General features: G+C 43.4%; 1 protein-coding gene across 2 annotated transcripts; it reads left to right on the top strand.

Moving 5' to 3' along the window:
- Window positions 1–5,648: 5,648 nt before the first annotated feature.
- limk2 (LIM domain kinase 2) lies at window positions 5,649–25,377 on the top strand. 2 transcript variants are annotated; one of them, XM_048999595.1, is made up of 16 exons: window positions 5,649–5,893; window positions 6,590–6,686; window positions 13,034–13,169; window positions 16,341–16,450; window positions 16,691–16,879; window positions 17,151–17,256; window positions 18,654–18,868; window positions 19,302–19,488; window positions 19,690–19,776; window positions 20,062–20,193; window positions 20,693–20,749; window positions 21,131–21,196; window positions 22,373–22,544; window positions 22,855–22,910; window positions 23,458–23,615; window positions 23,838–25,377. In XM_048999595.1, exons 1-16 carry the CDS (start codon window positions 5,878–5,880, stop codon window positions 24,001–24,003), a joined length of 1,950 nt encoding a protein of 649 aa, XP_048855552.1. In that variant the 5' UTR covers window positions 5,649–5,877; the 3' UTR covers window positions 24,004–25,377. The 2 variants fall into 2 exon arrangements, with proteins under 2 accessions (XP_048855552.1, XP_048855546.1); XM_048999589.1 differs by lacking the exon at window positions 5,649–5,893 and adding an exon at window positions 5,987–6,305.
- Window positions 25,378–25,985: the final 608 nt, after the last annotated feature.

Genomic DNA, 25,985 nt, shown 5'->3' with positions numbered 1-25,985 from the left:
GCTCACTGCTGTGTTTAAATAAGATTGGGAAGTAATTGCCACTGGCTGAGAGCGAGACCACAGCGTAGGCTTAATTACCTCACGAGGAACAGGCGTGACACATACCTTTCATTGTACACTTGCTCTGGCATTGTATAACAACAATAAAGTTGAATTGAACTGAATTCATTTCACGAAGGTGGAAGATGCGCTAAAAGCATTTGAACAAACAACACCCTCCTTAATAATATTTGTTTTTTTTTTTTTTTTTATAAAACATGTCGCTATACTTGTTTTGGTATAATAAGGGAATAATACTCTGCTTGTAGTCCATTACCTACATGTAGTTCAGCTGCAACTCTGGCAACTATATGTTGTTATGAAGACTGAAAGAAATGTAGTTTAATTAAACTTCTACGGTATGGAGTGACTATTGATAAAACTGTGAATTTGTTTAGTAGATTTTTGGACCTTGATACCAGGTTTGGCTATTGATTTATTAAAGGGTATTAGATGCAGACGTTGGTACATTTATCTCTGGCTTGGAGCCCCCCATCTGTCCCCCCACCTGGATTGTTTATTTTTGGCTTTGGTGGGGGGTGTTGATACTCCCATTAACACCCAAAGAGAGACCAAGAGGCTTGTACAGATATTCACTGTCACTGAATGAGAGCTGTTTCTCTGGTAGTGCTGCTGCTTCTCATATGATCATCTCCATTCTCAGAGCCACTCATGCTGCAGGTCGCTTCTCTGCGACTCTGAAACATGGGTGTAGAACAATCACTCGCCGCAGCGGCTCTTACAAAGAATAAAACACAACTTGTCGGTCTGTACATGCATCTGAATGGAATGAAAACAAACTTGCCTGTGCGACAAGGTGATGCATTTCTGTTAACAATAGCTTACATTTCCTGAAGGACTTAGAAAGACGGAGAAAACGAAAAGTGAGCCCTTGTCCAGAAATACATGATGCTGATAGGATAAGAAGCTTATCCACCATGTGTTCTGTCAGAATAGTGCCCATATTCATCCAAACTCAATCTTAGTGTTTTTTCGAGTACTATAACTGACTTTGAAAATGGTAGTCTACTGGGTACGGGTAGAATGGTGGCTTAGTGGGAAACAATGACCCTCACACCTCCAGGGTTGAATGTTTGAATGCTGCCCCCCGCTGTTTGTGTGTGGAATTTGCCCTGGGTATTCTAGCTTCCACTTTCCACGGGAGAATACAATGTTTTGCCCTGTGATGTACTGGCATCTTATTTAGAGTTCCCCATTCCCCTTAGCCTTGTCTTTCCTAAGATTAGCTCCATGTATTATGCATAGTGATTCTGTGTTTTATACGTATGTTGGATCGTGGATAGATGGAAGTCAGAAATGGAGTCCTTTAAAACTACCACAAAATGTATGAGGCCCTGAATTAAATGAAGCATTTGTATCTGATAACAAAGGCGAAGTGGAAAAACACTTTTGAAATACAACGTATTTCACGTGTCTGTAAATGATAGGCAATAAGCTCCGCAGTCCCTTCCCCACAAGCAATTCATGCTACTGGTCTGTGGAAAACAGACAAGCCTTCTGAGCTTCTGCATGTTGTGAAACAGGAAACAGATTAACCTTGCTGTTTTGGGTAGGCGGTGGGGGGAGTGACAGAGGGAGATGAGTGGGGTTGCTAATGGAAGATGGGCTCATGCGCCTCTTAGGGGGGGTCAGGAAACATTTAACAAGTGTCCAAGAATCAACACACTGTTGGAAATAATCAGCGGCGGCTCCAGAGGGCTGGGGGGGGGCGCATCCAAAGACGAAAAATGTGCGGAATTAAAACTGCCAGATTTTCTTAAATTGCACAGTTATTAAGCTATGATTTATGTGCAATACTGTTAATTATTAAAATGATAGTTGTACCTCCTATGTGCATTTATGAGCCAGTGAAAATGAGGGGGTAGCCAGACAGCCAATTCTATTTCGTGGGAAACGAGTGTCTCTCCCCACCCACCACCCCAAGCTCTCATGGCTTAGTGGGGGATGTTGTGGGTCACCAAACCCATCCAACTAGTTTTACACACCACCTCTAAAGCTTTCTAGAGGACTAGAGACAGCTGTCGGTTAGCAGACATAACAATATAGCTTTGAGGTTTAGAGTTAAAAAATGTCAGTGTGCAGTTTATCAGTTTTCCAGTCATTCATCTGGTACAGGGTCACAACAAAGTTGTTCCAGGAAGCAACAATGCACAAGACAGGGGATCAACTTTGGAGGAATGCAGGCCTAACACAGAGGACACAGGATGTGCGAGATGTCAATCCACCTCAGACTACTGGAAGAAACCCACACAACACTGGAAACCAAGAATACTGTGTACACAGAGAGCAAAATGAGAGCTGAACTTCAATTCCTGGAGGTGTACATGTGAGACAACAATACTACCCACTGACCCATCCATACATGACTCTCAAACTGAATAAAATCTGGACAGACCTAATTGCTTAAGACTCCCTTAGTGGAACAGGAGCATAGAACTCCTGCTAGGGAAGGTGACTGTTGATCTATGCTGTATACTGAGAAATGCATGAGAATAATAATATCCCTCAACCACATATTTTTCTCAGGGCCCTGATGCCACATGTCATACACAAAATTTATATATACAATTCCAGCATCCCATCCAGGGTGTCCCTGTGTTTCCTGGAATAGGCTCCAGGCTCACCCTAACCCTGCACTGGATAAGCTGTTATGGAAAATGAATGCATGCCAGGTGTTCGGGGGCTTTGAGCCATGGAAACCTTTGTCATGCCAATTAACCATGCTGAATTCTAATTTTGAGAGGATAAAAAAGTGACATTCTCAGAAAAGCAGTTTTGAGAGACGCAAACAGGAATACAGCCTTGAGAATGGTTGTGACCTTGACATTCTCGGTGCCAAAGCTGGGCCCCATTTTCTGTGTGATGTTTGACCTGCACTCATTCACGCATACACTGTAGGCGTTCCTGCTGATTGCTCTTGTCTTTATTGTGTTTTGTTTATAACATACCCGTTGCATAATGAACCTTGTACAACCTCCCGATCCCCCATGTCTAGTGTGATTAATGTTATATCTGCAATCATTTATTCATTCCTCATGGCAGCACTGGTGTGGAACCAGTCTGTCAGCCTGGTGGTAATTACATGATGGAGTTTAACACCGTAAGGTGAACATTCCTGATGCTGCAACTAAGAAATAAAGAGGTGGATTCATTCACGTTTCATTCAGTGAGCTTAAGGAAAGAATGAGGCATCTTGCCATTTTATATGAGTCTGTCTTTTTCTTATTTTATTTATTTGCAAAAAAAATTGTTCAAATAGTGGAGCAGATTTGTGAGTTGTGGACATGGTGTAGTTAGGGATCTGTGCTGGTGACTAGCTAAATAATCATGTTGTCATTGGGCCCTTGAGGAAGGGCTTCCAGGGCTGACCCTGCCTGCCCTCTGACCCTAAATGTTCTTCTCTTTGGACAAAACGTTTATTAAATATGTAAATGGAGGGCAAACTGAGTATTGTGTGTATATATGTGTGTGCACTTGCGTTACTGTATTTTCTTTTCCATAAATCAACTCTCATTCATAAAAGATGACATCAAGGGCAGCACATTGGCTCACTTATACAGGGATTCTGGGCTTGATGTGGCTTCCTGTGTGTGGAACTTGCATGTGCTCTTCTTTTTGTGCAGGTTTCATCCAGCTACTCCGGTCTCTTTCCAGAATCCGTGTCCATGGGGAGCAGATGATTTGACACCTATAAGTTGCACACTAAGTTCTTCTAGCGATGGACTGGCATCCTGCCCAGGGTTTTCCCATCTGCTCTTCATCCAGGGATGGGCTCTAGGTGGACCCTGTACTCAATAAGTAGTGAGAGGATGAATGGCATCATATAGCAGTGACTATTGCGAATAAGTTTTAGCTGTAATACTTGTTTTTCTTGTCCAAGCGAAATGAGTTGTGTTAAGTTTATTGCCCTAATCTTGGAGATCAGTTAACATTTTTCGACTGGTTTCTCAAGTTTCCGGATTGCTCTGCGGTTGACTGAACAGTATACTATTACTCAGCATGCTTTGAATTGATTTCTTATCTCATAAAAATGACAGCTGGCCTGTCCAAATCTACACCCTTACCAGGAATTTTATTAATTTATCACAGCAGTAGCAGTATATATAAAATCCCTATTCTATTTACATCTCTGGTTGCATCACCTGCATGCATTTTTATACGAGTTATATCCTGAGTGAATTTGGGCTTATTTGTAGTTTATGTCCTAATTAACACTTTGTTAAGTATTTAGGTTTAATTTTCTGTGGAACAGTTTGTAGGAAGGTTACCGGATCTGAACATTTGCAGGGCATTATGCCACTATAACCACACCTGAGAGATCAGAATACTGTAAATGTACTTTAAATAAATGTAAATGTACTTTAAGTATCCTCTTCATACTATAACATAAGATGAAGTGTTTTTCTTTTCCAGATGAATGGTAAAAATATAGCAGATATTCTGTATAGTGTTACTTTAGAATGAAAAAAAAGTAATATTATACCATTACATAGGTTTGCAGTTTTAATTAAACGTTTCCGTAAATTGCATAGAAGCATTTTAGACGCTGCAGAATTAATATTATAGTTGTTCGAAAAGCTTGGCAGAAGTGGGATTTGAACCCACGCCACCATTCGGAGACCAGAAACCCCACAGTAGGAAAAAAAATAACCTTGCATCTGGCGCCTTAGACCTCTCGACCGTTCCCACTAATATTAAGGAACATTTTGTACGTATTTCTTCAGTTTTTTATACATCTAAAAGTTTGGAAAAGACTGCCGGTATAAGGTGGTTCTTCAGTCTATATTACATGAAAATTACTTATATGCATTTTGGGTACTTTTGTAAATCAAAATAAAACGACTTTCTAAAACGGAACGACTGCGTTCCACTAAATGAATACTCTTATGGGTCTCTTTTATCTGCAAGTTTAGCTCACTTGTTCATATTGTTTCCCCCTATAATTTCCGATGTAAGAAAGAAAGAGTCCATAAAGGCAAGTAACATGTAGGCAATAAATTTTAATTATTATAACGTGAGCCAAACTGGGCACAATGCGCTTAGCCAGACCGTTTACGATGGAGAGTTCGCATTTTATGCACAGTTAATTGTATGTGCAACATGAAATCTGTAAATAACGGTGCCAGATCTCTGTTATTGTGCTCTTTGAGTCATCGAATGGCTTTGTCTACTTCCCATGAGGTTCCCAGTGGGTTACACTGGGACTAACATACAGCACATACAACAGACTATCTATAAACAACAGCTAATTGTATCACCCATCACAATCGATATACAAAAGTCCTTTCAGCGTCTTTAGTGTTTTTATTACTTAGACTAAATTTTTTTTGTGCTGGATTATTAATGAATATGCATCTTTAAAAATGCATTGTGGTTTAATGCTCATGCTCCGATTTGTGTTTTACAATTTCATAGAAAATTCACTCGTTTAACGCGACATACAGTAATTCCTGCTAACCTGGACGCTTCACTTATGTATTTTCCATTCTGAGGACGATAGGTGGCGCTGCAGTAGCAGTAAAGATAGACCGAGCGGTTTGGCTACAATCCCGTTCCAGGTGTTGCTGTTTGATCCCTTCCGGTCTCCGTACTGGAATGCTAACTGCATGACGTCATGCATTCTACCGACGAGAGGCTTTATAGCTGACGCTTTAAAATTGTAACTTTTTCGGCTGCAAACTGCACTTTTTTCTACGTTGCGACTGAATAAGGAATACATTATGGCCCGTCGCGAATATTCAGATCAATACAAAAAGTAATTTGGAAAAAAGGCTGGACCATCATGTGAAGAAGAGAAATATCGTGGCCAGCAATTAGATGGAGGAACTGGAAGGTGAGTGGGGAAGCACTCTGTAGTATTGAACAGCACTTTTAAATCTAGACTTTAAATCTTTCTGCGCAGACATAGATTTCATTCTCTAAGTTGCCATTGACTTCGCGAACTGAGAGCGAAACGTGTAGGTTGTTAGTGATCCAGTGTAAAATGTTTACTAGTCGTATTTGTCGTACAGTCGTGAAGTCGAGTCACGGCAGTGCCCCCCGCACTTGGCATTATCGTGAAGATATTAGCCGAATGTGATTTGCTATTGTCGCGATTATATTTTGCGTTTCTTAGGTGTTAAGTGGTGTTCATTCTTGGCTGCACTTAAATGTTGATTCCAGTGGTGAAGATGCTGATAAATGTACGACAGAAAGGAGCAAATCTGAAACTCATATGGAAGCTAGGACAAGAACATTAATATTTTGTATGTGTGTAGTTTTTCCTTCTTGAGTGAGATCTTGGTGTATTACACACTTGCATTCTTACAATACTCGCCTCAAGCGTTGCGTAATATTTCAAAACTTTTTCCTTGTAAGTTTCATTAAGATGGATTGTTCTTAATTAATAACATGATTTATGTGTTGCTCATCCGTAATAATCGTATTTGTTTGACTTTACTGTCCTAGACCTATATGTCCAGCTCGGGGGATCTTTGAGGTCTTTTTAATGTGATAAAAAAATGTAACTTTTCCCTTTCGGCCGTCACAGGTAAAGAGGAATTCCACTGTGTTGGATGTGGAGGAAAGATCCAGGATAGCTTCTACCTGAAGGTTTTAAAGGAAACATGGCACAATGGCTGTTTCCAGTGAGTATGGGGGTTTTGCTTTTACCAAATTAATACTCTGTATAATGCGCCAATAACCTGCCCTCAAGTGCACAGTGGTATCAGAAAATGTATGCAGGCTGATATATAATTAATTAGAAAACCAGCCACTTAAAAGGTAACACATAACGTGAATTCATTGAAAGTGTCACAGTAACCGAACACTTAACGATTAAACCAGAGAACGTAACCTTTTAAGTTTACAGCCTCAATTGCAGTTTCGTGGATGCACATGATTTGTATTGTCTCTATGCTAGGGGAAATGTTTTGAAGACAATGGTGTTTTCTTTGTGCGTTTGTGTGCCTCGCCAGGTATTGCACTTGTAGGCATGTATTATGGCCGGTATGCTAGCACGCATTCCTGACGGACTCTCGGACATTTCTGACAGTGAAAATCCTGTTTTTCCTTTTCATGGGGTTAGTGTTTGGGGTGTGCTTTGTAGACCAGATTTATTTCTAAGGGAACCTGAGGTGAACGCATGGGTGGTGTACAAAAACAGGAGTACACTTTTACCAGGGACACGTGCTGCTGATGAGTGTTGCAAGAACTGTGTTTCAAACGAATCGTAAGATGCTACATTAAGACACAGCCGGCATACATAAGACAGGATCATGCAATGTAAATATGCTGTATGGCATAATGAATACTGCATTGTTTACCATGGTATAAAGTACCGGAAAATGTATAACGATGACATCAGGGGAATTGGGGCTGACCAGGAAAAGGGGATTTGGCCTGTAAGAGATGCTAGTCTGCTTGGATGCTGTGGTTACAGGCATGCTGATTACAGACCACTGTGTCTGTTACTGTCGGAACAGGAAGTCCACATTTTTTTATCCTGTCGTGTCCCGTGTTTTTATGCATTTTATTTTTCTTCTCTTGTATCTGCCTCCGAAGTTATTTCCTGTCGCCCATTGTCTTCTGTTTAGCTAGGGCCACTATTTTGTCTGTGGTGCTGTTCTTAACTTGCTTTCAAACCCACCAACAGTATTGTCTCCCAGTCTTTAAGCGCTATTGCAAAAGATGCGATAGGAGTGTTAATATACTCAGATTCACTTCTGGATGAAATTCCCACAGTTGCATAACAGTCTTGGTATTAAACCAAATTAGTGTTGCTGTCTGTTCACCTGAAAAAGGGCTGGACTCTGTGCCCAACCTAGAGGCTTAATCATCACTGAAATAACAGCTGTTTTCCAGGTGGTCACCACAGGGCTCTGACTGCTGAGGTAATGCAGTGCTGCTTTTTGACCGGGTTCTGTCCTGAGGCGATGGGCTGCACTGGTGCAGGAGACATGCGAGTGCCTTATGGAGTCCAGCCATTTACATTTTTTTTTTACCGGCGGCAGAAACGACATCGTTTCAATGCATAATCCTTTTTTCTATTTGCGTTGAATAATTGAATCTCTCAGACTCTAAAAAAAGAATGGATCGTCTCCCCTAAATGCAATGTGGGTAATTGAATTTTCTTCTCAGACTGGGTTTGTTTTAAGTGCAGGAAATGGTGGCACGCAGACAGTCAAGAATTACCCAGCAAACCGAGGCTCTCTCCCCTGTTGATAGTAGCCTTTTTGCAGCTACATTCGTACCCCTGAGCTTTTCTCTCACACAGCTGCTTATTTTATAAACATTTGCGACTCTGACTAAAACGCATGTCCTGTTGTACTACCATACTGACTCTCTGCCAAACACAGCACGATCGTTTTGTGTTTGAACCCCCCCCCCAACCCCCCCAACAAGAACAGACGTGCTTATGGTGAAAGAAATTCCCAGCTCTCAAATATTGTTTGTTTATTTGGCTGTATTAATAGGAATTCCTCCCCAGACGTGTGAGGAAAGCATAGCCAAGCCAGGCTTTATTTATTTTCTTTCCTCCATTTTGTCCATTGTCAGCCCTGCCCCCCACCCCTCACCCCCAGATTGATGTTGCCGAACGTGTAGGTCACTACTGCACACCGAAATGCTTTGCAGTGTGCTGCACATTCCCAGACATCGAATCAGACCCATGAGTCTAGGAGTAAAGACTGAGTAGGAGTGTGTGTGTGTGTGTGTGTGTGTGTGTGTGTGTGTGTGTGTGTGTGTGTGTGTGTGTGTGTGTGTGTGTGTGTGTGTGTGTGTGTTTGAGAAAATTGCACTTGGCTATCAGTATATGACTGGCAGAACCTTAAAGTGCCTTAGATAGGCAGTGATAGTGTTGATGTGGCTAAATCATCCTTTATTTTCTGAGTGTCATTGAGTTCATAGATGAGTTGGTGTGGGGCCTTGTAAGATGACAGCACCTTCTAAGATATCAGACCTTTCTGTGGTTTACTTAGGTTTGCTGAACGTTGTGGTCATTACTCCTTACTGGCCTGGCTGTTCATTTTGAACCGTTTCCAGCTGTTTGATATGGAAAGATCGCAGCCAGGGAAATTCCTCCCTTAAGTTGGAATAACTAGTAGGAGAAGGTTTGCTTCTGTTTGATCTCCTACCTGCCCCCTCGCCATTTTTTGATAAGATCATGATCTCAGTGGGTTGATAGCTCATGTTTCAGCAAATTTTTGTTTTATTTTACATAGTTATTTTATGTAGTCTGCTTTACGGCTTTTCTGGGTGGAAGGGAACAAAGTGAACTTGGTGGTGTCAGTATACAGTGCCTAAATGGAAAGTCTGCGAAAAATGGATCTCTTCATATGACTTTCCTCATGCTTACTGTCGTACGTCAAGCATCGCTTAGTTTGTATTTGGGTGTAAAAAAGCAGATGGTTCTTGGTAAACTGAGGATTTCACCAGGTGTTCTGGGGGGTATTTTGTCTGGTGTCACGTTTATTTTCCTAGTGAACAAGTTAAAGAAAATCCTTTTTCAATGATTTTGGGAAGTAGCATTTCTTTGCGATGGAAGGGCAGGCATCGGTTCTTTAAAAGTACGTTACCTGCATGTTTCTTTGGTTGATCATGTGTTTGTATGGGGCTGTCTTGCTGGGGTTCTTGTTGAATGTTTCTCTCTACCGTGAGTGGCATTGACGGGACGCTTCGCCGAGTCCGGCTGGACCCGCCGCTTAGGCTCTGTGACTGTCCAAACGGGCATTTTCTCACCTCTGAATCTGATTCTTGTTCATCCAGCGAAGGCACGTTAGTCTTTGAGAGTACAGGGCCGTGTATATGAGGAGAATTTGGCATTACGAGAAACAAGAATGTCATCTTCACAGGAGGCATGTTTTTTTATTTTATTTGGGCACATATGTGTGTGTGTGTGTGTGTGTGTGTGTGTGTGTGTGTGTGTGTTAAGAAGTCGGCCAAGAGAAAAATGAGATATTTACGTAAAACAATGATTGATCAAAGACCAACCAATGGAATCTGGTCCAAACAAAAAGTTCAGTCAATGTGAGGGGCACAGCCATTGGACAGGTATACACAGAAAATGTGGGGTTTACACACAGTGGGGGGTTCAGGGTGCCCCCGCCCACGACCCTCTAGGACCCCTCTCTCTCCTGTGGGTCCTTTCTCCTCCAGGTGCCATCTCTTTGGGACCCCTCTATCCTCCGGGGTCCCCTCTCCCAACAAGATGGGCTTCTGCTGTTGGATGTTTGTCCGTGGTCTTTCTTTAAGAGCTTTTTTTTATGTAGCAGATTAAGCTGCTTCACACATCCAAGGAGTGGCTCCAAATTGTACCCTAATGTAAAGCTCTTGACCTTAAACTATTTCACTAAAATATGACTATGTAAAAATGAGTAAGTAAATTTCCATGACTAAACAAAATAGATGTTTCAAGATCTTCTCACTTTTCTCTCCGTTTGTACATGGTATTGGCTCCTCTTTTTCTTCATCCCTTTTTTGGGCCTTTTTTTTTGGGGGGGCTTTTTTTTGCAGCCTTTTTCCACGCTTGTTTTGTCTTGTTATACATCTGGCACTCCCAGACTCACCGACACGGCAGGGCGCCCAGCGCCTGGGCAATGGGCCAGCTCCCCGGACCACAGCACGCTCTCGTTTTTATCCAGACGGACTTTCAGTACCACTGAGGCCTTTTCGCCGAGTCCCGCTGCAGCAGAGGTTGAGCAGCTTCCTGCTTCCAGGACCCACGTAGCCACGCCGGTTCTGTTTGTGCAGGGCGAGACGTGCCAGACTTCTACCAGAGATTTGCGTTCCTGCTTGGGCCGTTGTAAAAGAATTAAACCTGTAAGGAGTTTTGAGGCAAGACTGCTTGGCAATGAGGGAATTTCTGACGAGTTTTGAGTAACGGATGTAGGAGGTGCCCCTGGGAGGAACCAGTGCTCGTACCACCGGCCAACAAAGAATGAATGTCATAAGACCCTCCAATGTGGCCTGGACGGGACAGGAACCCGTGGCAAAGCCTGCTGGGTTGAAAGTACCAGTTTATCACACAGGTGTTCCATTCCCTTTCGGCATCTGAGCATCCTGAGCAAAGAACATTCCGTCTTCACTGGAAAACACCCGCCCCGTTTGCCAGGCTTGCCAGTTTTGCCCAGTTGGAATGGACTGAATGAGCCTGTGGTTTTCAAAAAAAATAAAATAAAATAAATCTATGATGCTTGTATTTGGTATTTTATTATGAATTTTTGATCGCATAGAAGTAACAGCTGCACCCCAATCTGTCGTTACTGCTCTTTAAAAACTTAATATTTAAAAAATGGTTTTAATGGAAAGTTCATTCTTGCCAGGTTGCAAATGTCTTCCAGATGAGCCTTTTTTGCCAGATTTAGTCTTTTTTTTAATATGATAAAGTGTCTTTTGGATGGTGTGGTAGCTTATGGGAAACTATTTCTAAAAGTGACGTGAGAAATGTGTCTCTGAAGCTTGCAATTGGTGGGTTTACAAGGCACTGCTAGTCACCTGTTGGTTTGACACACTTCCCATTGGTTGCTTTGTCCGCTGTTCAAATCAGACAGTGATTGATTGGGGCTCTCTAATCCTGCCCTCTTCAGGTCTCATTTTCTCACTTTAACTTCCAGTTGGATTTTGCATACTATCTTAGACCTTTGTCCTTCCTTGGTGATATTCCTTATTCCGTATACATGTTTTTTTGTGCTTCCCTGTGATCCTGTGCCCAGGTGTTGCCATGACTTCTGGTATAAAAGCTTTTGTCTGTCATCCTTTCTTGAAGCTCAGGCTTAAGTTCCATTTTTCCCTTTTGAGAGTGACACTGTCACTCTTGAGGATTAGCCCTCCCCGTAGGTACAGGGCTGCGGTGTCAGTGCCAATTGAAATTTAATTGTCTATAGAAGTCGTCTTTTGAAATGCCTGTCTTGGAGGCCTCAACCTTCAGGTAAACATATTCCAGAAATAGCTTGTACCGAAGTTTGTGTTCCAACCTCTCCTTGGTCTGCGGGTGGCGAGTCGTGACACGTTCCAGAAACACGGGCCTTATACCTCGTAACAGGAGGAGGAGGAGGCCACAAACAAAGGTGATCATTCAGCCCGAGCTGGCATCTAGAGCACGCCCTTGTTCACGCCCCTGGGCATGGTTTCTGGAACTAATCTTGCTGATTAGCTCTTGCTGCCTCAGAGGTGCCTTTCTGCCATAATGTCCCTTTAATTCACTGGAACGCCAGACTCCATTCTCTTCCAGTGTCGAGGAAGTGAAGACAGTGTGAAATTGAAACTATTATGCTTCTAGGCAGAAGTCCAAAATTTATGCCTCACCTGCCATCGCAATGAGATCCTGCATCGGGCTTTTCTATTATCTGCCAGCTTATTTTGTTTTTATAATGAGGTCCAGTTTTGCCTCTTGTAACATCAGGTCTCCACTCCGAAATAAGATGTTTATAGTAAATGGCTTGACGATACTGGAGTTCCTGGTTTCTCTGATCTATTAATAGCCTAGTTTTAATCTCTGCAACCTACCTTCTGAATCAGTGTATATAATCAAGTCCAGCAGGCGGCATGGCCATTGAACGTACAGCTGTCCAGAATGACAACTTACTTTCGACACATTGAAAAAGTTGTCCTGTAAAAAGATCAGATTATTAAATGTACACATTAGGAATAACAATGCCGTGCATTGTTTTGGACATAAATTTTTGGACAACAGGAGGCCTGCTGGATTGAAGGAAAAATGACAAGATGGGATATTTGGTTAGAAAAGGTAGCATAGTGGTTTAGGACCTGGACTGTTAACCAAAAGGTTGCTGGTTCCACTTACCAAAGAACCAGACAAATGTTGATCAGTTCCATGAAATACTAATTCTATGAATTGAAACGTTTGCTTACTTGAGGCTTTACTATTAAAGTGACAAATAAATGTGCATGTGAAATAAGTGGTTGTGGGATAACTCTGGAAGTGATGGTGATGCAGTGGTGATGAGAGCTGCCTTATTTTGTGCCCCCTGTCCAGATGCTCAGAGTGCTGCGTCCACCTGACCAACTGGTACTATGAGAAGGATGGCAAGCTGTACTGCCGTAACCATTACTGGGAGAAGTTCGGCGAGATGTGTCACGGATGCTCTCTGCTCATGACTGGGCCGGCTATGGTGAGTGTGTCCTGTGTTCTTATGCAGGGAACTGTTGTGGATTTTAACGTGGGATGTAAAGATGGGCCATAAACACGATACGTGTCCAGATCTGTAAAAGACTTATGCCTAGTTTACTGCTTGATCCTTGTCTCTGTGCTCGTCACTTCTCTCAGAAGTGGAGGAATTCTTTCAGAATGGTATCCAGATATCACTTTGTCAACGGATGAATCCACGCCTTCGCCTGGCATGCGGGGACCCTGTCTCGTCTTGTTTGCTTTTTCTCAAATTGCTTTTTACCTCCAGCATGGAGCACATTCTGAATTATCAGTCCTGCAGGCAGCTCTAGGTTTGTGGGGGGAGGGAGTCACTAACCATAAAACAGGATGCTTTGCTCCAAATAAAAACCAATAACAAAAAAACTAAAGAATAAGATGTGTAACTTGGGTGATTTTGTGAGAAAGCTCACCTGAAATCAGCTGAACATTTACTGAAGTATATATTTGATTTTTTTTTTTCCTTAATGTTTCTGTTTATCAAATGAAGATATTGGTTGGGAAAGGCTATGGATTAGTAGCCTTTCAATATTCAGTCTTATGTCTTAATGGTTTGTTTTTTTTTCCCCGCTTGTCTTTTCAGTGTACTATGCTGGGGGGGGGGGATTTTCCTGTGAGCATTATCTGTCCGTTTCCAACCATTTTCACTGTATTGAATTGCCATGGCAACACTGGATGGGCTGTTAAGTGTTACTGGAATCATTCTTCAGTTATTACAGAGTTGGTATGAAAGTTCATGTGTTGTGGTCTTGCCGACCTGAGAGGAGGAGTGATGGATTCTGGACTTTGATCCTCCAGTAGCTGCACACCTGCGTTTGAATTCTTCTTGTCGGTGGTTGGTGTCGTCTTCCCCAAAGAGTGTGGGATACCTGCAGGTCCTGAAGTTTCCTCTTGCTCTCCAGGAACATGCAGTTACGTGAACTGACATCTCTGAATTGCTGATGGTGGGAGCGTGAGTGTGTCTGTGTGCCCTCCGGTGTCTGAGCTTCAGGGTGTTCCCCTGCCTTGTGCTCCACGATGCTGCCTGGGATAGGCTCCAGGCCTTTCCCCTGCAATCTTGTGCTGGAGAAGTGGTTTGAAGATGGATGGATTACTTAAGACCTCCTTTGAAGAGGTTGGAGAATAATTTTGTTTTCCCCAAATTGAATAATGGGGTGCTTTGGTTTCCCACACTCCAGAGGCATGCAGTTAAGCTAATTAGTCTTTCTAATTTGCCCTGTGTGTGTGTGCTCATATTAGCCCTGCGAGGAACTGGTGCCCCATCCTGGGTACCTTGTTACCCTCTACAGGATGAGCACACAGGGGGTGGATGGGTAACGATACCTGCTGCTTTGTCCTCCTGAGAAGCTGTTCTTGCAGGCAGATCTTCAGACAGCACTTTCAGGGGGGGGGTCTGTAAAAATGAGCTATAGCAAACTGGTTTCAATTGTCATAGAATAGGAATTTTAGCCTGCCCCAACCTCCCCATGATTCCAGCATAGTTGGGTACAATGTCCAACCCCCAAATACTGACACGTCATAGCATAAGAGTTTATTTTCAGAGATTTTGGTGAAACTTTCCCCTTCTTTAAAAATAAATGAATAAAATCGAAATGTAGCCACAGCGATCCTAATGTCATGAGAGATCAAAAATCTGTCACGGAGAGACCACAGGCACGGGGACCATCCGGAGGTTACTCAGCCACTATGTGCTTTCAGGCATCTCAAATTGGGGGTGCAGGAGTCTCGGCAGGGTCACTGGGGGTCTGATGGTTTGCGGCTCTTGGTTGGTCAGATGGTCTGGTTCTGTGATCTCATAGGTATCCGACCAGTGGAGAACTTCCTGTCGCAACCGGCCGCGGCTAAATCATATTTGTGTTTGTTTTTTTTTTTTTTATAACTAATGTGGATCCTGAAGTGAACTCATGCAAGAAGGTCCCTCAATCAAGACAAATAATAGGCCTTTCGATTCCGCCTTGGTAGCACTGCCAGGCCACCAGCTTGCCAAGTATTTCTGGCAAGGGCCTTCCGGGCGGCTGTGAGCCTCAGTCCAGCGAAGAGATTTCGGGTCTTTTTGTTTACTGAGGCGGTCGTGTGGCCGGCGCTGACGACTGCCTCATCCTCCTGGCAGAAGACGCAGTGAAGCAGGCCTTTGTGTGGTAATGAGGTGAGCGAGGTGCTCAGTGCTTCACTTTAAGGTGCTCACCTTGTTACGTTAGAGTGGCTGCAATGTACAGCCATGAGTGTTTCAGTTAGGAGTCGTCTCTGGTGCATATTTCGGCTCCTTCTGTTCTTTCCTTGAGTCGGATCTACAGCGTATTACATTTTGTGAAGCATTACGAAGATAACATTTGATTACCCTCTGCAGCAGAGGTCTCCAGGCACCTCTGTTGTTGTTTAGTGAAGATGAGCCTGTGCCTCTTTGTGTCTCGGTTACGTAACCACGGCACCCCTCCCCCCCCAGCTTGCTTTTCTTACGCTTTTTCCTGCTGAAGTGGTTGTGTGTCGGAGGGTGACAATAAGCTGGAGATGTTGCTGGAGAACCACCTTTGATGTGCTGCCAGGGGTCTCCCATGCATGACCTCATCACAGCGCAGGCTGCTCACCTGCACTTTCCCTCAGAAAGGTGGCTTTCCTGGGCACTCGTCTCTGTTCTGAAGTCTGCCGTCATCCCACATTGTCAGGAGCGAATGGTGGCTCCCTGAGTGGGGGGGGGGAGAGAGAGAGAACCAGTAGTGGATGTGGTCTGGCTTCCTAGAGACCAGTGAAGGCTCTCCCACATACCAAGTGATGAGGACCCAGTTTAGAATCATGGTGCATTAAAGTCCTCTAATGCAGTGTTTTTCAAACGGTGTCCAGGGTGTGATGATACAGAATCGAATGGCACTTGGGAAAGCTGTAATGCTTGCTTGTTTGTGCGAGAGAAAAAGAAAGCGAGAGTTAAGAGAGAAGGCTGCGAAGGCGTGACCTGCCGCAGGGTGCTACCTACCGTCGTACCTGATTACTTGGCCGTCCATGTGGTTTTCTGCCAGTGTCACATAGACGGCAGGGATACCAGAGTGGGGAGGAGGGGGCAGCTGCCAGCACTCCCTGTCGTAACGCCTCGGGAGCCGACGGGCGATATGTGATGGGTTCTGTCTCTGCGATCCGCTTCCAGGTGGCGGGCGAGTACAAGTACCACCCAGAATGCTTTGTGTGTTTGAACTGCAAGGTGGTCATAGAAGAGCAGGACACTTATGCCTTGGTGGAACGTTCCAAGCTGTACTGGTAAGTGCCCCTAAGAATGCCGGGTAATGAGCTACTTCTGCTGCTTCATTTAAATTTCTATGGCGTTTTTAGTGTAATTTATCACCCAGCCTCCATATTTGTATTTACTCAGTCTTCTGAGATTTTATTTTTCAACTAGATTAAAAACCCCATTTGCTTGCTGTAGTAGCGTAGGTACTAGCCGATCTAGTTGTCTCGTTTGTCACTGTGATCCCCTACGATTCCTTTGACCTCCGTCAGCGGGAGCTGCCACCGGGAGATAGTCCTGACGCCCAGGCTGGAGAACCGCTCTGCCGACTCCGCGCTCGACTCCCTGCCACACACCGTCACCCTTATCTCCATGCCGGCCGCCGCCAACGGCAAGCGGGGCTTTTCGGTGTCTGTGGTACGGGACTGTGCCAGCGGCAAGGCTACTGTGCAAGTCAAGGAGTGAGTGTGTGCTCTCCTCACCAGCGCACGTGTCACGAAGCAGATTGGTGCTCATTTCAGCCATACCTGGCTTCACAGCACGTTCTATCAACTGTATCTCGATAACCAATGAACCTTTAGATCAAAAAAAAGCAGAAATTGTTAATATCGAGCTCAGTGTCAGTGTGCTTGTCGCTCTGTTCTGCATGGTGACAGAGTGTTTAGGAACATAAGACCCCGTTGATTTTTATTAGTGTTTTCAGTGAAGTTATGTCACTTCTGCGCCCCTCAGGGTTCGAGGGATGCACATCAGTCCGGAAGTGAGGAACGCCATCCATGTCGGTGATCGGATTCTGGAGATCAATGGCACCTCTGTAGCTACATTAATGGAGGATGAGGTGAGCATCTCAATTCCATTTCCTTCACCCAATGAGATGTCTCCTTAAAAGGCTCTTTTGGGTGATTATGGCAGGCTAATTTATGTTGCTGAAACCTGAATAGCACTACTGCTAGTGATAATGCTGTCCTGAATTTTCATGATTGTTAAGTATTTCTTTTCAGGAAATTAGAAGGTAAAAATAATAGTGTTATCAGTCTGGTAACTACCGGATTCCCGAGGAGCACGTCACGAATCTGCGGGTTTTTCCTTTTATTCATGCCTTTCCTCTTATTCATGCCTACTTAAACTGGAAAAGTGGCATCCAGAATCTGTCAGCTGCATGGCTTTGAGCTGTTTATCATTTATGTGATTCCTATCTGCATTTTTCATAAATCACAGCAGTTCCTGATCTTAACCGTGATCTAAACCGTAAGTCAGGTTTCTCCTGTTGTTTACAATGAAAGTCCCTAAATCCCCTTAAGTTCTAATCTGATTTTAACCAAAGGTGGTTTTATATCTGGGAGACTGAGATGGGAGGCTTTCATTTTCCCATCTATAGTACATAATGTAGTAATTTTTAGTAAATGTAATAAGATGTAATTTTATAGTTACTTAGATTCATAGTAATTCTAGTCCTCCACAGCTCAGTTCTAGGTCCAGTCCGGTAAACTTCCACCCGTTTGGAAAGGCAGGTGACTTTAAGCACAGAATGCACATTTAAAATTTCAGATTTTACAAAGAATTTAAAATCCAATACAACTTTATGTAAATATAAAGTTTTTTTTTTGGTGCAATGTCAGATAATGGCACATAATTGAGAGAAGTTACCAATGAGGCTTCAATTGCTTGAAGTCGGTGTTAAAATTTTTAGCAGCTGTTTTTTTCCTTTTTTAATATAAGCCAATTCATCTGGACTTGTGTTGAATTAGGAAATGATTTGGGGGGGGGTAGGCTTTGCAACTCTTGCCTGGACGAACTGACACCTGCTGGTCAGGCAGTGGTAATGCTGAAAATCATCTTGTGCTCACCCTGCGAAACATTGTGCTAATTGTTTACAGGTGCCCCACCTTGACTTTATTCTGATGTGATGCATCTGTAATCTGGTCACTTTGCCTTTTATAAATTGTACCCTGCCGCCTATACATGCATGAGTTCAAAATTACTATTTCCTGATACTTTGTGATTCTGGTCTACTTTTTTAATAGGGGTTATTAGGTTCAGGTGTGTGTGTGTGTGTGTGTGTGTGTGTGTGTGTGTGTGTGTGTGTGTGTGTGTGTGTGTGTGTGTGTGTGTGTGTGTGTGTGTGTGTGTGTGTGTGTGTGTGTGTGTGTGTGTGTGTGAGAAAGAGAAAGAGAATGAGCGAGAGAGACACTGAGATGGACTCTTAAGACCCTCTGCTCTCATTGGCTCTACCAGATGAAGGATCTGATCCACCGGACCAGTCAGACACTGCAGCTGCTCATAGAGTACGACCCTGTCAGGCAGCGGCTGGACAGACTCCGCCTGGGGTCCACGCACACGAGTCTAGGGGCGCCCGCCACCTCCCGGATGCGCCTCTCATCACCCACCAATGCTGTTCTTGAGAGGCGTGCCCACGTTGATGACTGTACCCTGAACAGGAGGTCATTAAGGTACAATACAAAGTCACAATAAGAGATTTAATACTTAACCAGCAGGTAGCATAGCAGGTGAACATGTAAACCAGTAGGCTGCTGGTTTAATTCCCAGAAATCTGTATCGGAAAAGGTTTGCGACACAAATCCAGGGAAACGTACAAGGTTTGAAGTTGGAATGTTGGGTAAACCAGGGAGAGAGGAAGTGGCCGCGTTTATTCTTTTAATACTTTATTCCCATCAAAATCCCGCAAACTTGTTTAATGAAGCAGGATATTCCCATGATTTTCAGTAGCTTTAGTATTCCCAGTAATGCGAAAGGTCATCGGTAAGATGACTGGTTAATGGTTCACATTAATATTTGTTTTCTCAGTAAATTGCAAAGCTTCAAAAATGAAATGAATATTAACATGAGCTCTGTCTTTCTGTTAATGCTGCCGTTGGGTACCAGGCGCAGTAACAGTATCTGTAAGTCCCCTGGGCCGACCTCACCGAAGGAGCGCCCCCTTCTGTCCGGGGACATCGGGCGCTCGGAGTCACTGCGCTCCATGAGCAGTTGTTCTCACCGCATCTTCCGGCCATGTGACCTGATCCACGGTGAAGTGCTGGGAAAGGGCTTCTTTGGCCAGGCCATCCAGGTACTCGCTGTGGCTCTGTGACAATTCAGCCGTTCCTTGCTTTTTTTGTCTGAGCGAAAGTATGTTCTAGCCGTTTCACTTAAAGGCAAAGGTCTTTCAACCTTTTGTTTTTCGTTCATCTTAATTATATGAGTATCAAATGGGCTAAAATGAACAGAAAAGTGTGCGATGATGGTGACCAGCTACAATTTGCTGTGACAGGTGACCCACAAAGCCACAGGGGAGGTGATGGTTATGAAGGAGCTCATTCGCTGTGACGAGGAGACGCAGAAGACTTTCCTGAAGGAGGTCAGTGCCTCTGCTCCGGGGAGAGCATTGTGACTCCACAAAGTAGCCGGTTGGTTTCACACATGCACACGTTATTGTCCAGGATCACATGCAGGTCAGATATCATTGACAGATGGATTCGCTTCGGGCTTCGCGAACACAAGAGAAAATCATAACATATGAGCTTTTTAGCCATTTCTCGTGGAGTGGGATCTGGGACTGAAAGCGAGGCGGGTGACGTGGTTATTCTGGGAACGTCGAAACACTGTGGACATGCTGTGGAACGTCTGTCTTCCACCTCATCAGGTGAAGGTCATGAGAAGTCTGGAGCACCCTCACGTCCTGAAGTTTATTGGTGTGCTGTACAAGGACAAGAAGCTGAATTTAATAACGGAGTTTATTGAGGGGGGAACGTTGAAGGACTTCATCAGGGACATGGTGCGTACCACCTCAATTGTATTAACACCACTGGCGGTGGAAGGAGTTTGACATTGGTGGGCTGGACATTGGGTTCATCCTCATCTGACCTAATTGGCCTCAATAATGCATTTATTCATAAAAAGAAGAAACAGGCTCATTTTGTTTATTCATTAATTCATTCGTTTGTTTAGGAAGGAGGGTGGAGTCTGCTGATTTCCGATACCCTCATTTCCAATACCTTCATTTCCGATACCCATAACATATTTACACCCCTAATGGATTCACTCTGTCCACACGGTGCAATGCTGACTGTGTGTTGGGATGAAGGCCGGGTTTAACTCTAATGCTTGTTAGTGCTGCAAAACTAGGCACCTTTATGTAGAAATATGTTTAAAAATGCTTTATTGTGCTATTTATGCAGCCTTTACTTTGGTGGCTGGGGAAATATGTCATGTTTTCATGCTGCTGGATTAAAATGCACGGCGGCATTTGCCTCACTCTTGCTTTTTTCTCCCAGGATCCCTTTCCATGGCAACAGAGAGTCAGCTTTGCCAAAGGCATTGCTTCTGGAATGGTGAGCTGGTCAACCACTTGGAAACTGCTATGATAAAAGCCAGTGTGCCCCCAAGTGGTCAAGCGAAGGGTTAATGTTGCTCACATGCCCCTCCTCCCTGTCCCTGCTGGTCTCCAGGGAGACCAGCTTTGTTGCTACAGCGAAGTAGCTTTGGTTCAGGTTTCGCACAAAGACTGGAGGGAACGAGGATGGCGACAGGAGGCGGGGGAGAGGGGGGGGTGATCAGTCTGAACTGACAAATACAAGTCTGTTGAAAGGCAACCCGTGGAGAAAGCAGTGTGTGTTTGTGTCAAATCTGTCCATGTGTTTGTAACTTCTGTGGTGTTATGGTCATTACATAAAGTTTTTGTTTACTGTTTTGTGTGTGCGTGTCTGTCCCAGGCTTATCTGCATTCGAGGAGTATCATCCACCGAGATCTCAACTCGCACAACTGCTTGGTTAAACTGGTACGTGTGACATTTCCCATAATGTGCATCTAACCAGGACAAATGCATAAAACCGGGAATATCTCAGGAAAAATACTGTTGTGCAGAGCGCCAGGAATAATGTAATACTGTAGCCCCAGAAAGTTCTCAATTCCACTGCTCTGAGCTTCTAATTACACCATAATTACACCCTAATTACACAGGCTTCAGCTTGCTTTTGAGCCTTTGACATAGTCTGGGTCCTTTTAAAAAAAAAAAAACAGATCACAAGGGAGGAGATGTTTGTGTCTGACTAGCATGCACCACGGTGTAGCGTGGGAAGATCTCCGTGAGCCAATCGGCCGCCGTTACGAGTGTGTTTACCACCATCAATGTGGAGTGTTCCCCACCCAGACAGCTCCGCAAGGCCTGGAGGCGGTCAGGGGAACGCCGATTTGAAACAGTCAGATTGCACCAGTTTTTACCTGTCATATTATCACTGTTTTAATAAGTATGACCTTCGAGTGTGGGTTTGGATGGATGGATGGATGGATGGATGTTTAAAGGAATCTTTTATAGTCTTCAAGGAACAGAAAGGTTGGGATTTTTAATTTTATGCATTTTGATGTGCATCATAAGGGTTCTGAATAAACTAATACTTCAGAACACCAATTTTTGATGATGAAACATATTTTTTTTTTCTCTCGTTGGATTCTGGAACTGGCACTCCAGTCTGAGTTTTATCACTTGGACACCAAAACTGAAGACAACACAGCAATTATTATTTCCTTTCTGATCACATCTGAGACTGATATGGATTTCCTTGGAACATCCTGCCACTGTTTGTTTTTTACCCGTCTCCAGCTTGGAGGCTTGATATCCAGAACATTTGTTTTAATCTGCTGGGGAGTAGATGAGACTTTCTGGCTTGGCATAGATATATGAGAGGGGTTTCTTTTTATACATCTTTTCTGGCTGTCTCAAAGTAGACTAAAGCCTGATGGAAATAAGGGATGCACATTCACGGTAGTTTTTGTAAATGTTAGGTTTAGTATATTTTAAATTTAAAAAATGACCTTGTGTGCATGTGTGTTTAATCGGAAGACTAATGAATACCAGTGGCTGATGATCATTTAGGCACAGAGTAGCCGAAAGTTGGATGCCGATGTCAAAAATGTCATGGAAATATCCTAGTTTCACTTGTCCCCCTGTTACCAGGACAACACTGTGGTGGTGGCTGACTTTGGGCTTTCCCGGTTGGTTGTGGAAGAGAAGGTCCGACAGCCCCCTCTGGAGAAGCACAAGAAAAGACCGTTTCGGAGGATTGACCGCAAGAAGCGATACACCGTAGTGGGGAACCCATACTGGATGGCTCCAGAAATGCTGAACGGTGAGGTCAACACCTTCTCCTCATCTCTAGCTTCTTACATCTTCCCAGCCCGAGGATCTATCAAAGCTTGCGATATCAAACAATACTCTATGGTCCCATCAAAAGGCTGATCTATGAGCTTTTGATTGTCACATTAGTATGTTGAATAATTAAGTTAACCTTCATTATCTTGTCATCTTAATGTAGTTCCATCAATTCATGAAAAGCTATAGGAAAGATATTCACTCTCCTAGAAAGTAAATGACAAATTAAGCCTAGTTACATCAAAGTCAGAATAATTACCCTTGACGCAGAGCCCTTTGTGTTTCAGGCAAACGCTACGACGAGAAGGTGGACATATTTTCATTTGGAATTGTCCTCTGTGAGGTGAGAACCCCCCCTTAGCACCTGTCCAAAAGCCAGACATCTCTCTCCTCAGTTGACCTGTATTGTACACCCCCCGCCCACCCCCACATAGCACATAGCGAAGGCTGTAAAGCACCTGCAGTAAAATGTGAAGCCTGTGTGGTGGTGATAACCTTATCCTGCCCCTGGTCATACTGTAGACGGAAACTGAAAAGAATAGGCCAGTAACCAAAAAAGGAGGTCTTGGTGTTGTGAGGCTTTTATCAGTATTCTCTCTCTCTCTCTCTCTCTCTCTCTCTCTCTCTCTCTCTCTCTCTCTCTCTCTCTCTCTCTCTCTCTCTCTCTCTCTCTCTCTCTCTCTCTCTCTCTCTACTGAACTGTTAACACATGCTATTCCATCATAAATTCTGTTATAGTCTGTTATGAAAAACACCCATTTATGATTCTGGTATGTAAATAAGCTTTCAGGGGAGTAACTAGTCTTGTTTGCCCTTCTCGCATGTAGAGGTATTCCGGTCAAACAAAAATAACCAGTCATAAAATAAACCAAAAAAATACTTTTCCCCAGATTATTGGGCAGGTTTACGCAGACCCAGAATGCCTACCTAGAACCTTGGACTTTGGACTGAACGTGGCCAAGTTCCAGGAGAAATTCCTTCCAGATGAGAGCCCCCCTGCTTTCTTCCCATTGGCTGTGGCTTGCTGTGACCTCATCCCCGAGAACCGGTGGGTGGGACCTGTCAGTGGTATTGGTTTGCATGTCTGTGTTGGTGTTTACCTCTTCCACTGGGGATCACATTCTCTAAGATAAAATATAAGGACATTTATTTATTTTGTTTATTGAGAATATAATTAAAAGATGAATTTACCTCCAATTAACATCAATTAAGATATTAATGACCCATAAACACCAGGCTCAGCCTAAGCTTTGCCCTCTTTCCCTTCCAGACCGCCATTTGAGAAGCTGGAGGATTGCTTCGAGGCCCTGGCCCTCAACCAGGAGATGGGCATCCCTCTGCCCGCCGAGCTGGAGGAGCTGCAGCAGAGTCTGCCACACCTCCACGAGCCCCACGGAGCTGGGCTGAGGGATTCAGAAGGTGATAGCAAGACCTAGCCCCCACCAGCCCCCTCCCTTCACACACACTAGAACCGCGTGTCTGTTTATGCACTAATTTGCTGTGGGGCACGATGGACTTTGATGTGTTTACATAGTGGGACTGGTCCTCCTGTTGTAAGGACAATGAAGCCTTCAGGAAACAGGCCAAAAAACACAGGATGGGAGGAGAGAAGCATTTCAACAGGAATTACTTGCTCTTAATAATGGGACTTGTTTTTTATATATATATATATATATATAATATAAAATCTCATGCTGGAATCCAGATTTAATGCCTCAAGCAGCGTGCCACGATTTCAGTAAAAATGCCACCGTCTTAAGGTTTCTGACTTAATGGTTGTTAGTTTGAGCCCAACCTTTTACTGACTTTGTTTCATATTAACCTCAAAGTGAATGTGATATATATAAAAATATTTTTGTTATACAAGTGAGGTCGGCTACCTTGCTGATATCTGCAATGGTCCAGGCCACACTAATACTCTGGACTAAGACCAGTGTAGCTACTGGTGGCATCGTGATACCTGGTCGTCCAGCCAGTGAGGGCGCAGCCCCGTCGGAAAACTAGACGCTCATTTGTTGAAAACTGGTGTTGTCATGGCGAGCGTGTGACCGTCTCAAACGAACGCACTGACGTGATTTGTTAGAGAATAGGGACCCTTTAGCATGAAGTTCTTTGAACTTTAGGTGTAACAGGTTTAAATAATAAGTATTTAATTGTTTCTTTGTAGGAATGTTCAATATTAAGGCTCACATAACTATACACCCACCTTAAATTTTTAGAAAAGTCACTTTTTACTCACAGCACAGTCAACTGGAGCAGTTTGGAGAATTTGCACACGTGGCCCAGGTTTAACTCACCTGGGGTTACTTTCCACACTACCTGATCTCCTGTGCCATAGAAAATCACTGTCTTATTGTTTTTTTTTTTTTTTTTTTAATGTTTTTTTTTTTTTTTCTTTTTAACGGACTTCACTAAATCCAAGTGGTTCTGATTTGAATAAAACTGGACTTATTTTTTGATAAAACAAATTTGTGTAAAATATACAGAATTTTTTTATGTATAGGGGCTTCAAGAGGAAACTGGGTGTATTAATTTCCGGAGTAGTCATTCAGATGGGATATCATGTATGAACACCTGTGAATAATGTTTTTTTATAGTTGCTGCCCTTGTTTCTGCGGTACAAATTGTAACCACTATCCTGTGTATCAAAATGGTGTTCTGTCACCAAGTAGGATGCTTCATAAAAAAAAATGAACAAACCATAACATTAAAGGTGTGAACATGTTTTTGACAATCCCTTTTGCATGTCTTGTATTGAAATCATTTGTTCCTTGGTGTTTCAAAATGGAAATAAACAAAAAAAAAACATCTGTATGTCAATTTGAACTTGAATATGAGGTTGTTGAGTGGGTCATACTGAATGCAGTACAAAATCATTAGAATTTAAACTGTTTCCAATTAATGCAAGTCTGGAAACGTCATCTGCAGTTTAATGAACGAACAATGCTGCTTGATTTGTCTTCATAATACAGTAGGTATTTTTTAGCGATTCTGTTCGCAGTCTTTGGATATTTGGTGTGGTTTTACCACTAGGTGTCGCTCTTTTCACACTTTTCAGTTTCATGATTGGTTGTCATGTTCTCGTTTCCTAGTTACCGCGTTCACCCTGAAGTTGTCCTATGTAAATATACATACTTGTTTGTATTTGCTGTATATCAGTCCTAACGTGATAAAAAAAAAAAATGACACCTCTTGAAAGAAAAAGTCAAATCACCTTCTTAAAGGTTCTGTATAAATAAAAATAATCGTGTCTCCCAGTATGTGCGACAATTTTACAACTTCGGCCAGTACTTGTAGAACCACAAGTAGCACCCTAGGCAAGCGTCACTGGCAGTGCCCCCCCTCTCCACCTCCAAATCCGAGACAGTAAAATTTGCTTGCTGAGACGGCGTCATGGGTGCCGGTGGGTCCGATCACT

Source organism: Brienomyrus brachyistius, chromosome 2 (assembly GCF_023856365.1).
Source record: "Brienomyrus brachyistius isolate T26 chromosome 2, BBRACH_0.4, whole genome shotgun sequence".
NCBI classification, from domain to species: Eukaryota; Metazoa; Chordata; class Actinopteri; order Osteoglossiformes; family Mormyridae; genus Brienomyrus; species Brienomyrus brachyistius.
This window is presented reverse-complemented; position numbering and strand designations above follow the sequence as displayed.

What these genes read in the sequence shown, in the direction of transcription:
- limk2 (XM_048999589.1), top strand. Translation starts at nt 6,275, where the DNA reads ATGGAAGCTAGGACAAGAACATTAATATTTT. An exon ending in TCATGACTGGGCCGGCTATG is followed by an intron (nt 13,170 to 16,340) that starts GTGAGTGTGTCC and finishes ATCCGCTTCCAG; the next exon opens with GTGGCGGGCGAGTACAAGTA. An exon ending in TCTTTGGCCAGGCCATCCAG is followed by an intron (nt 19,489 to 19,689) that starts GTACTCGCTGTG and finishes TTGCTGTGACAG; the next exon opens with GTGACCCACAAAGCCACAGG.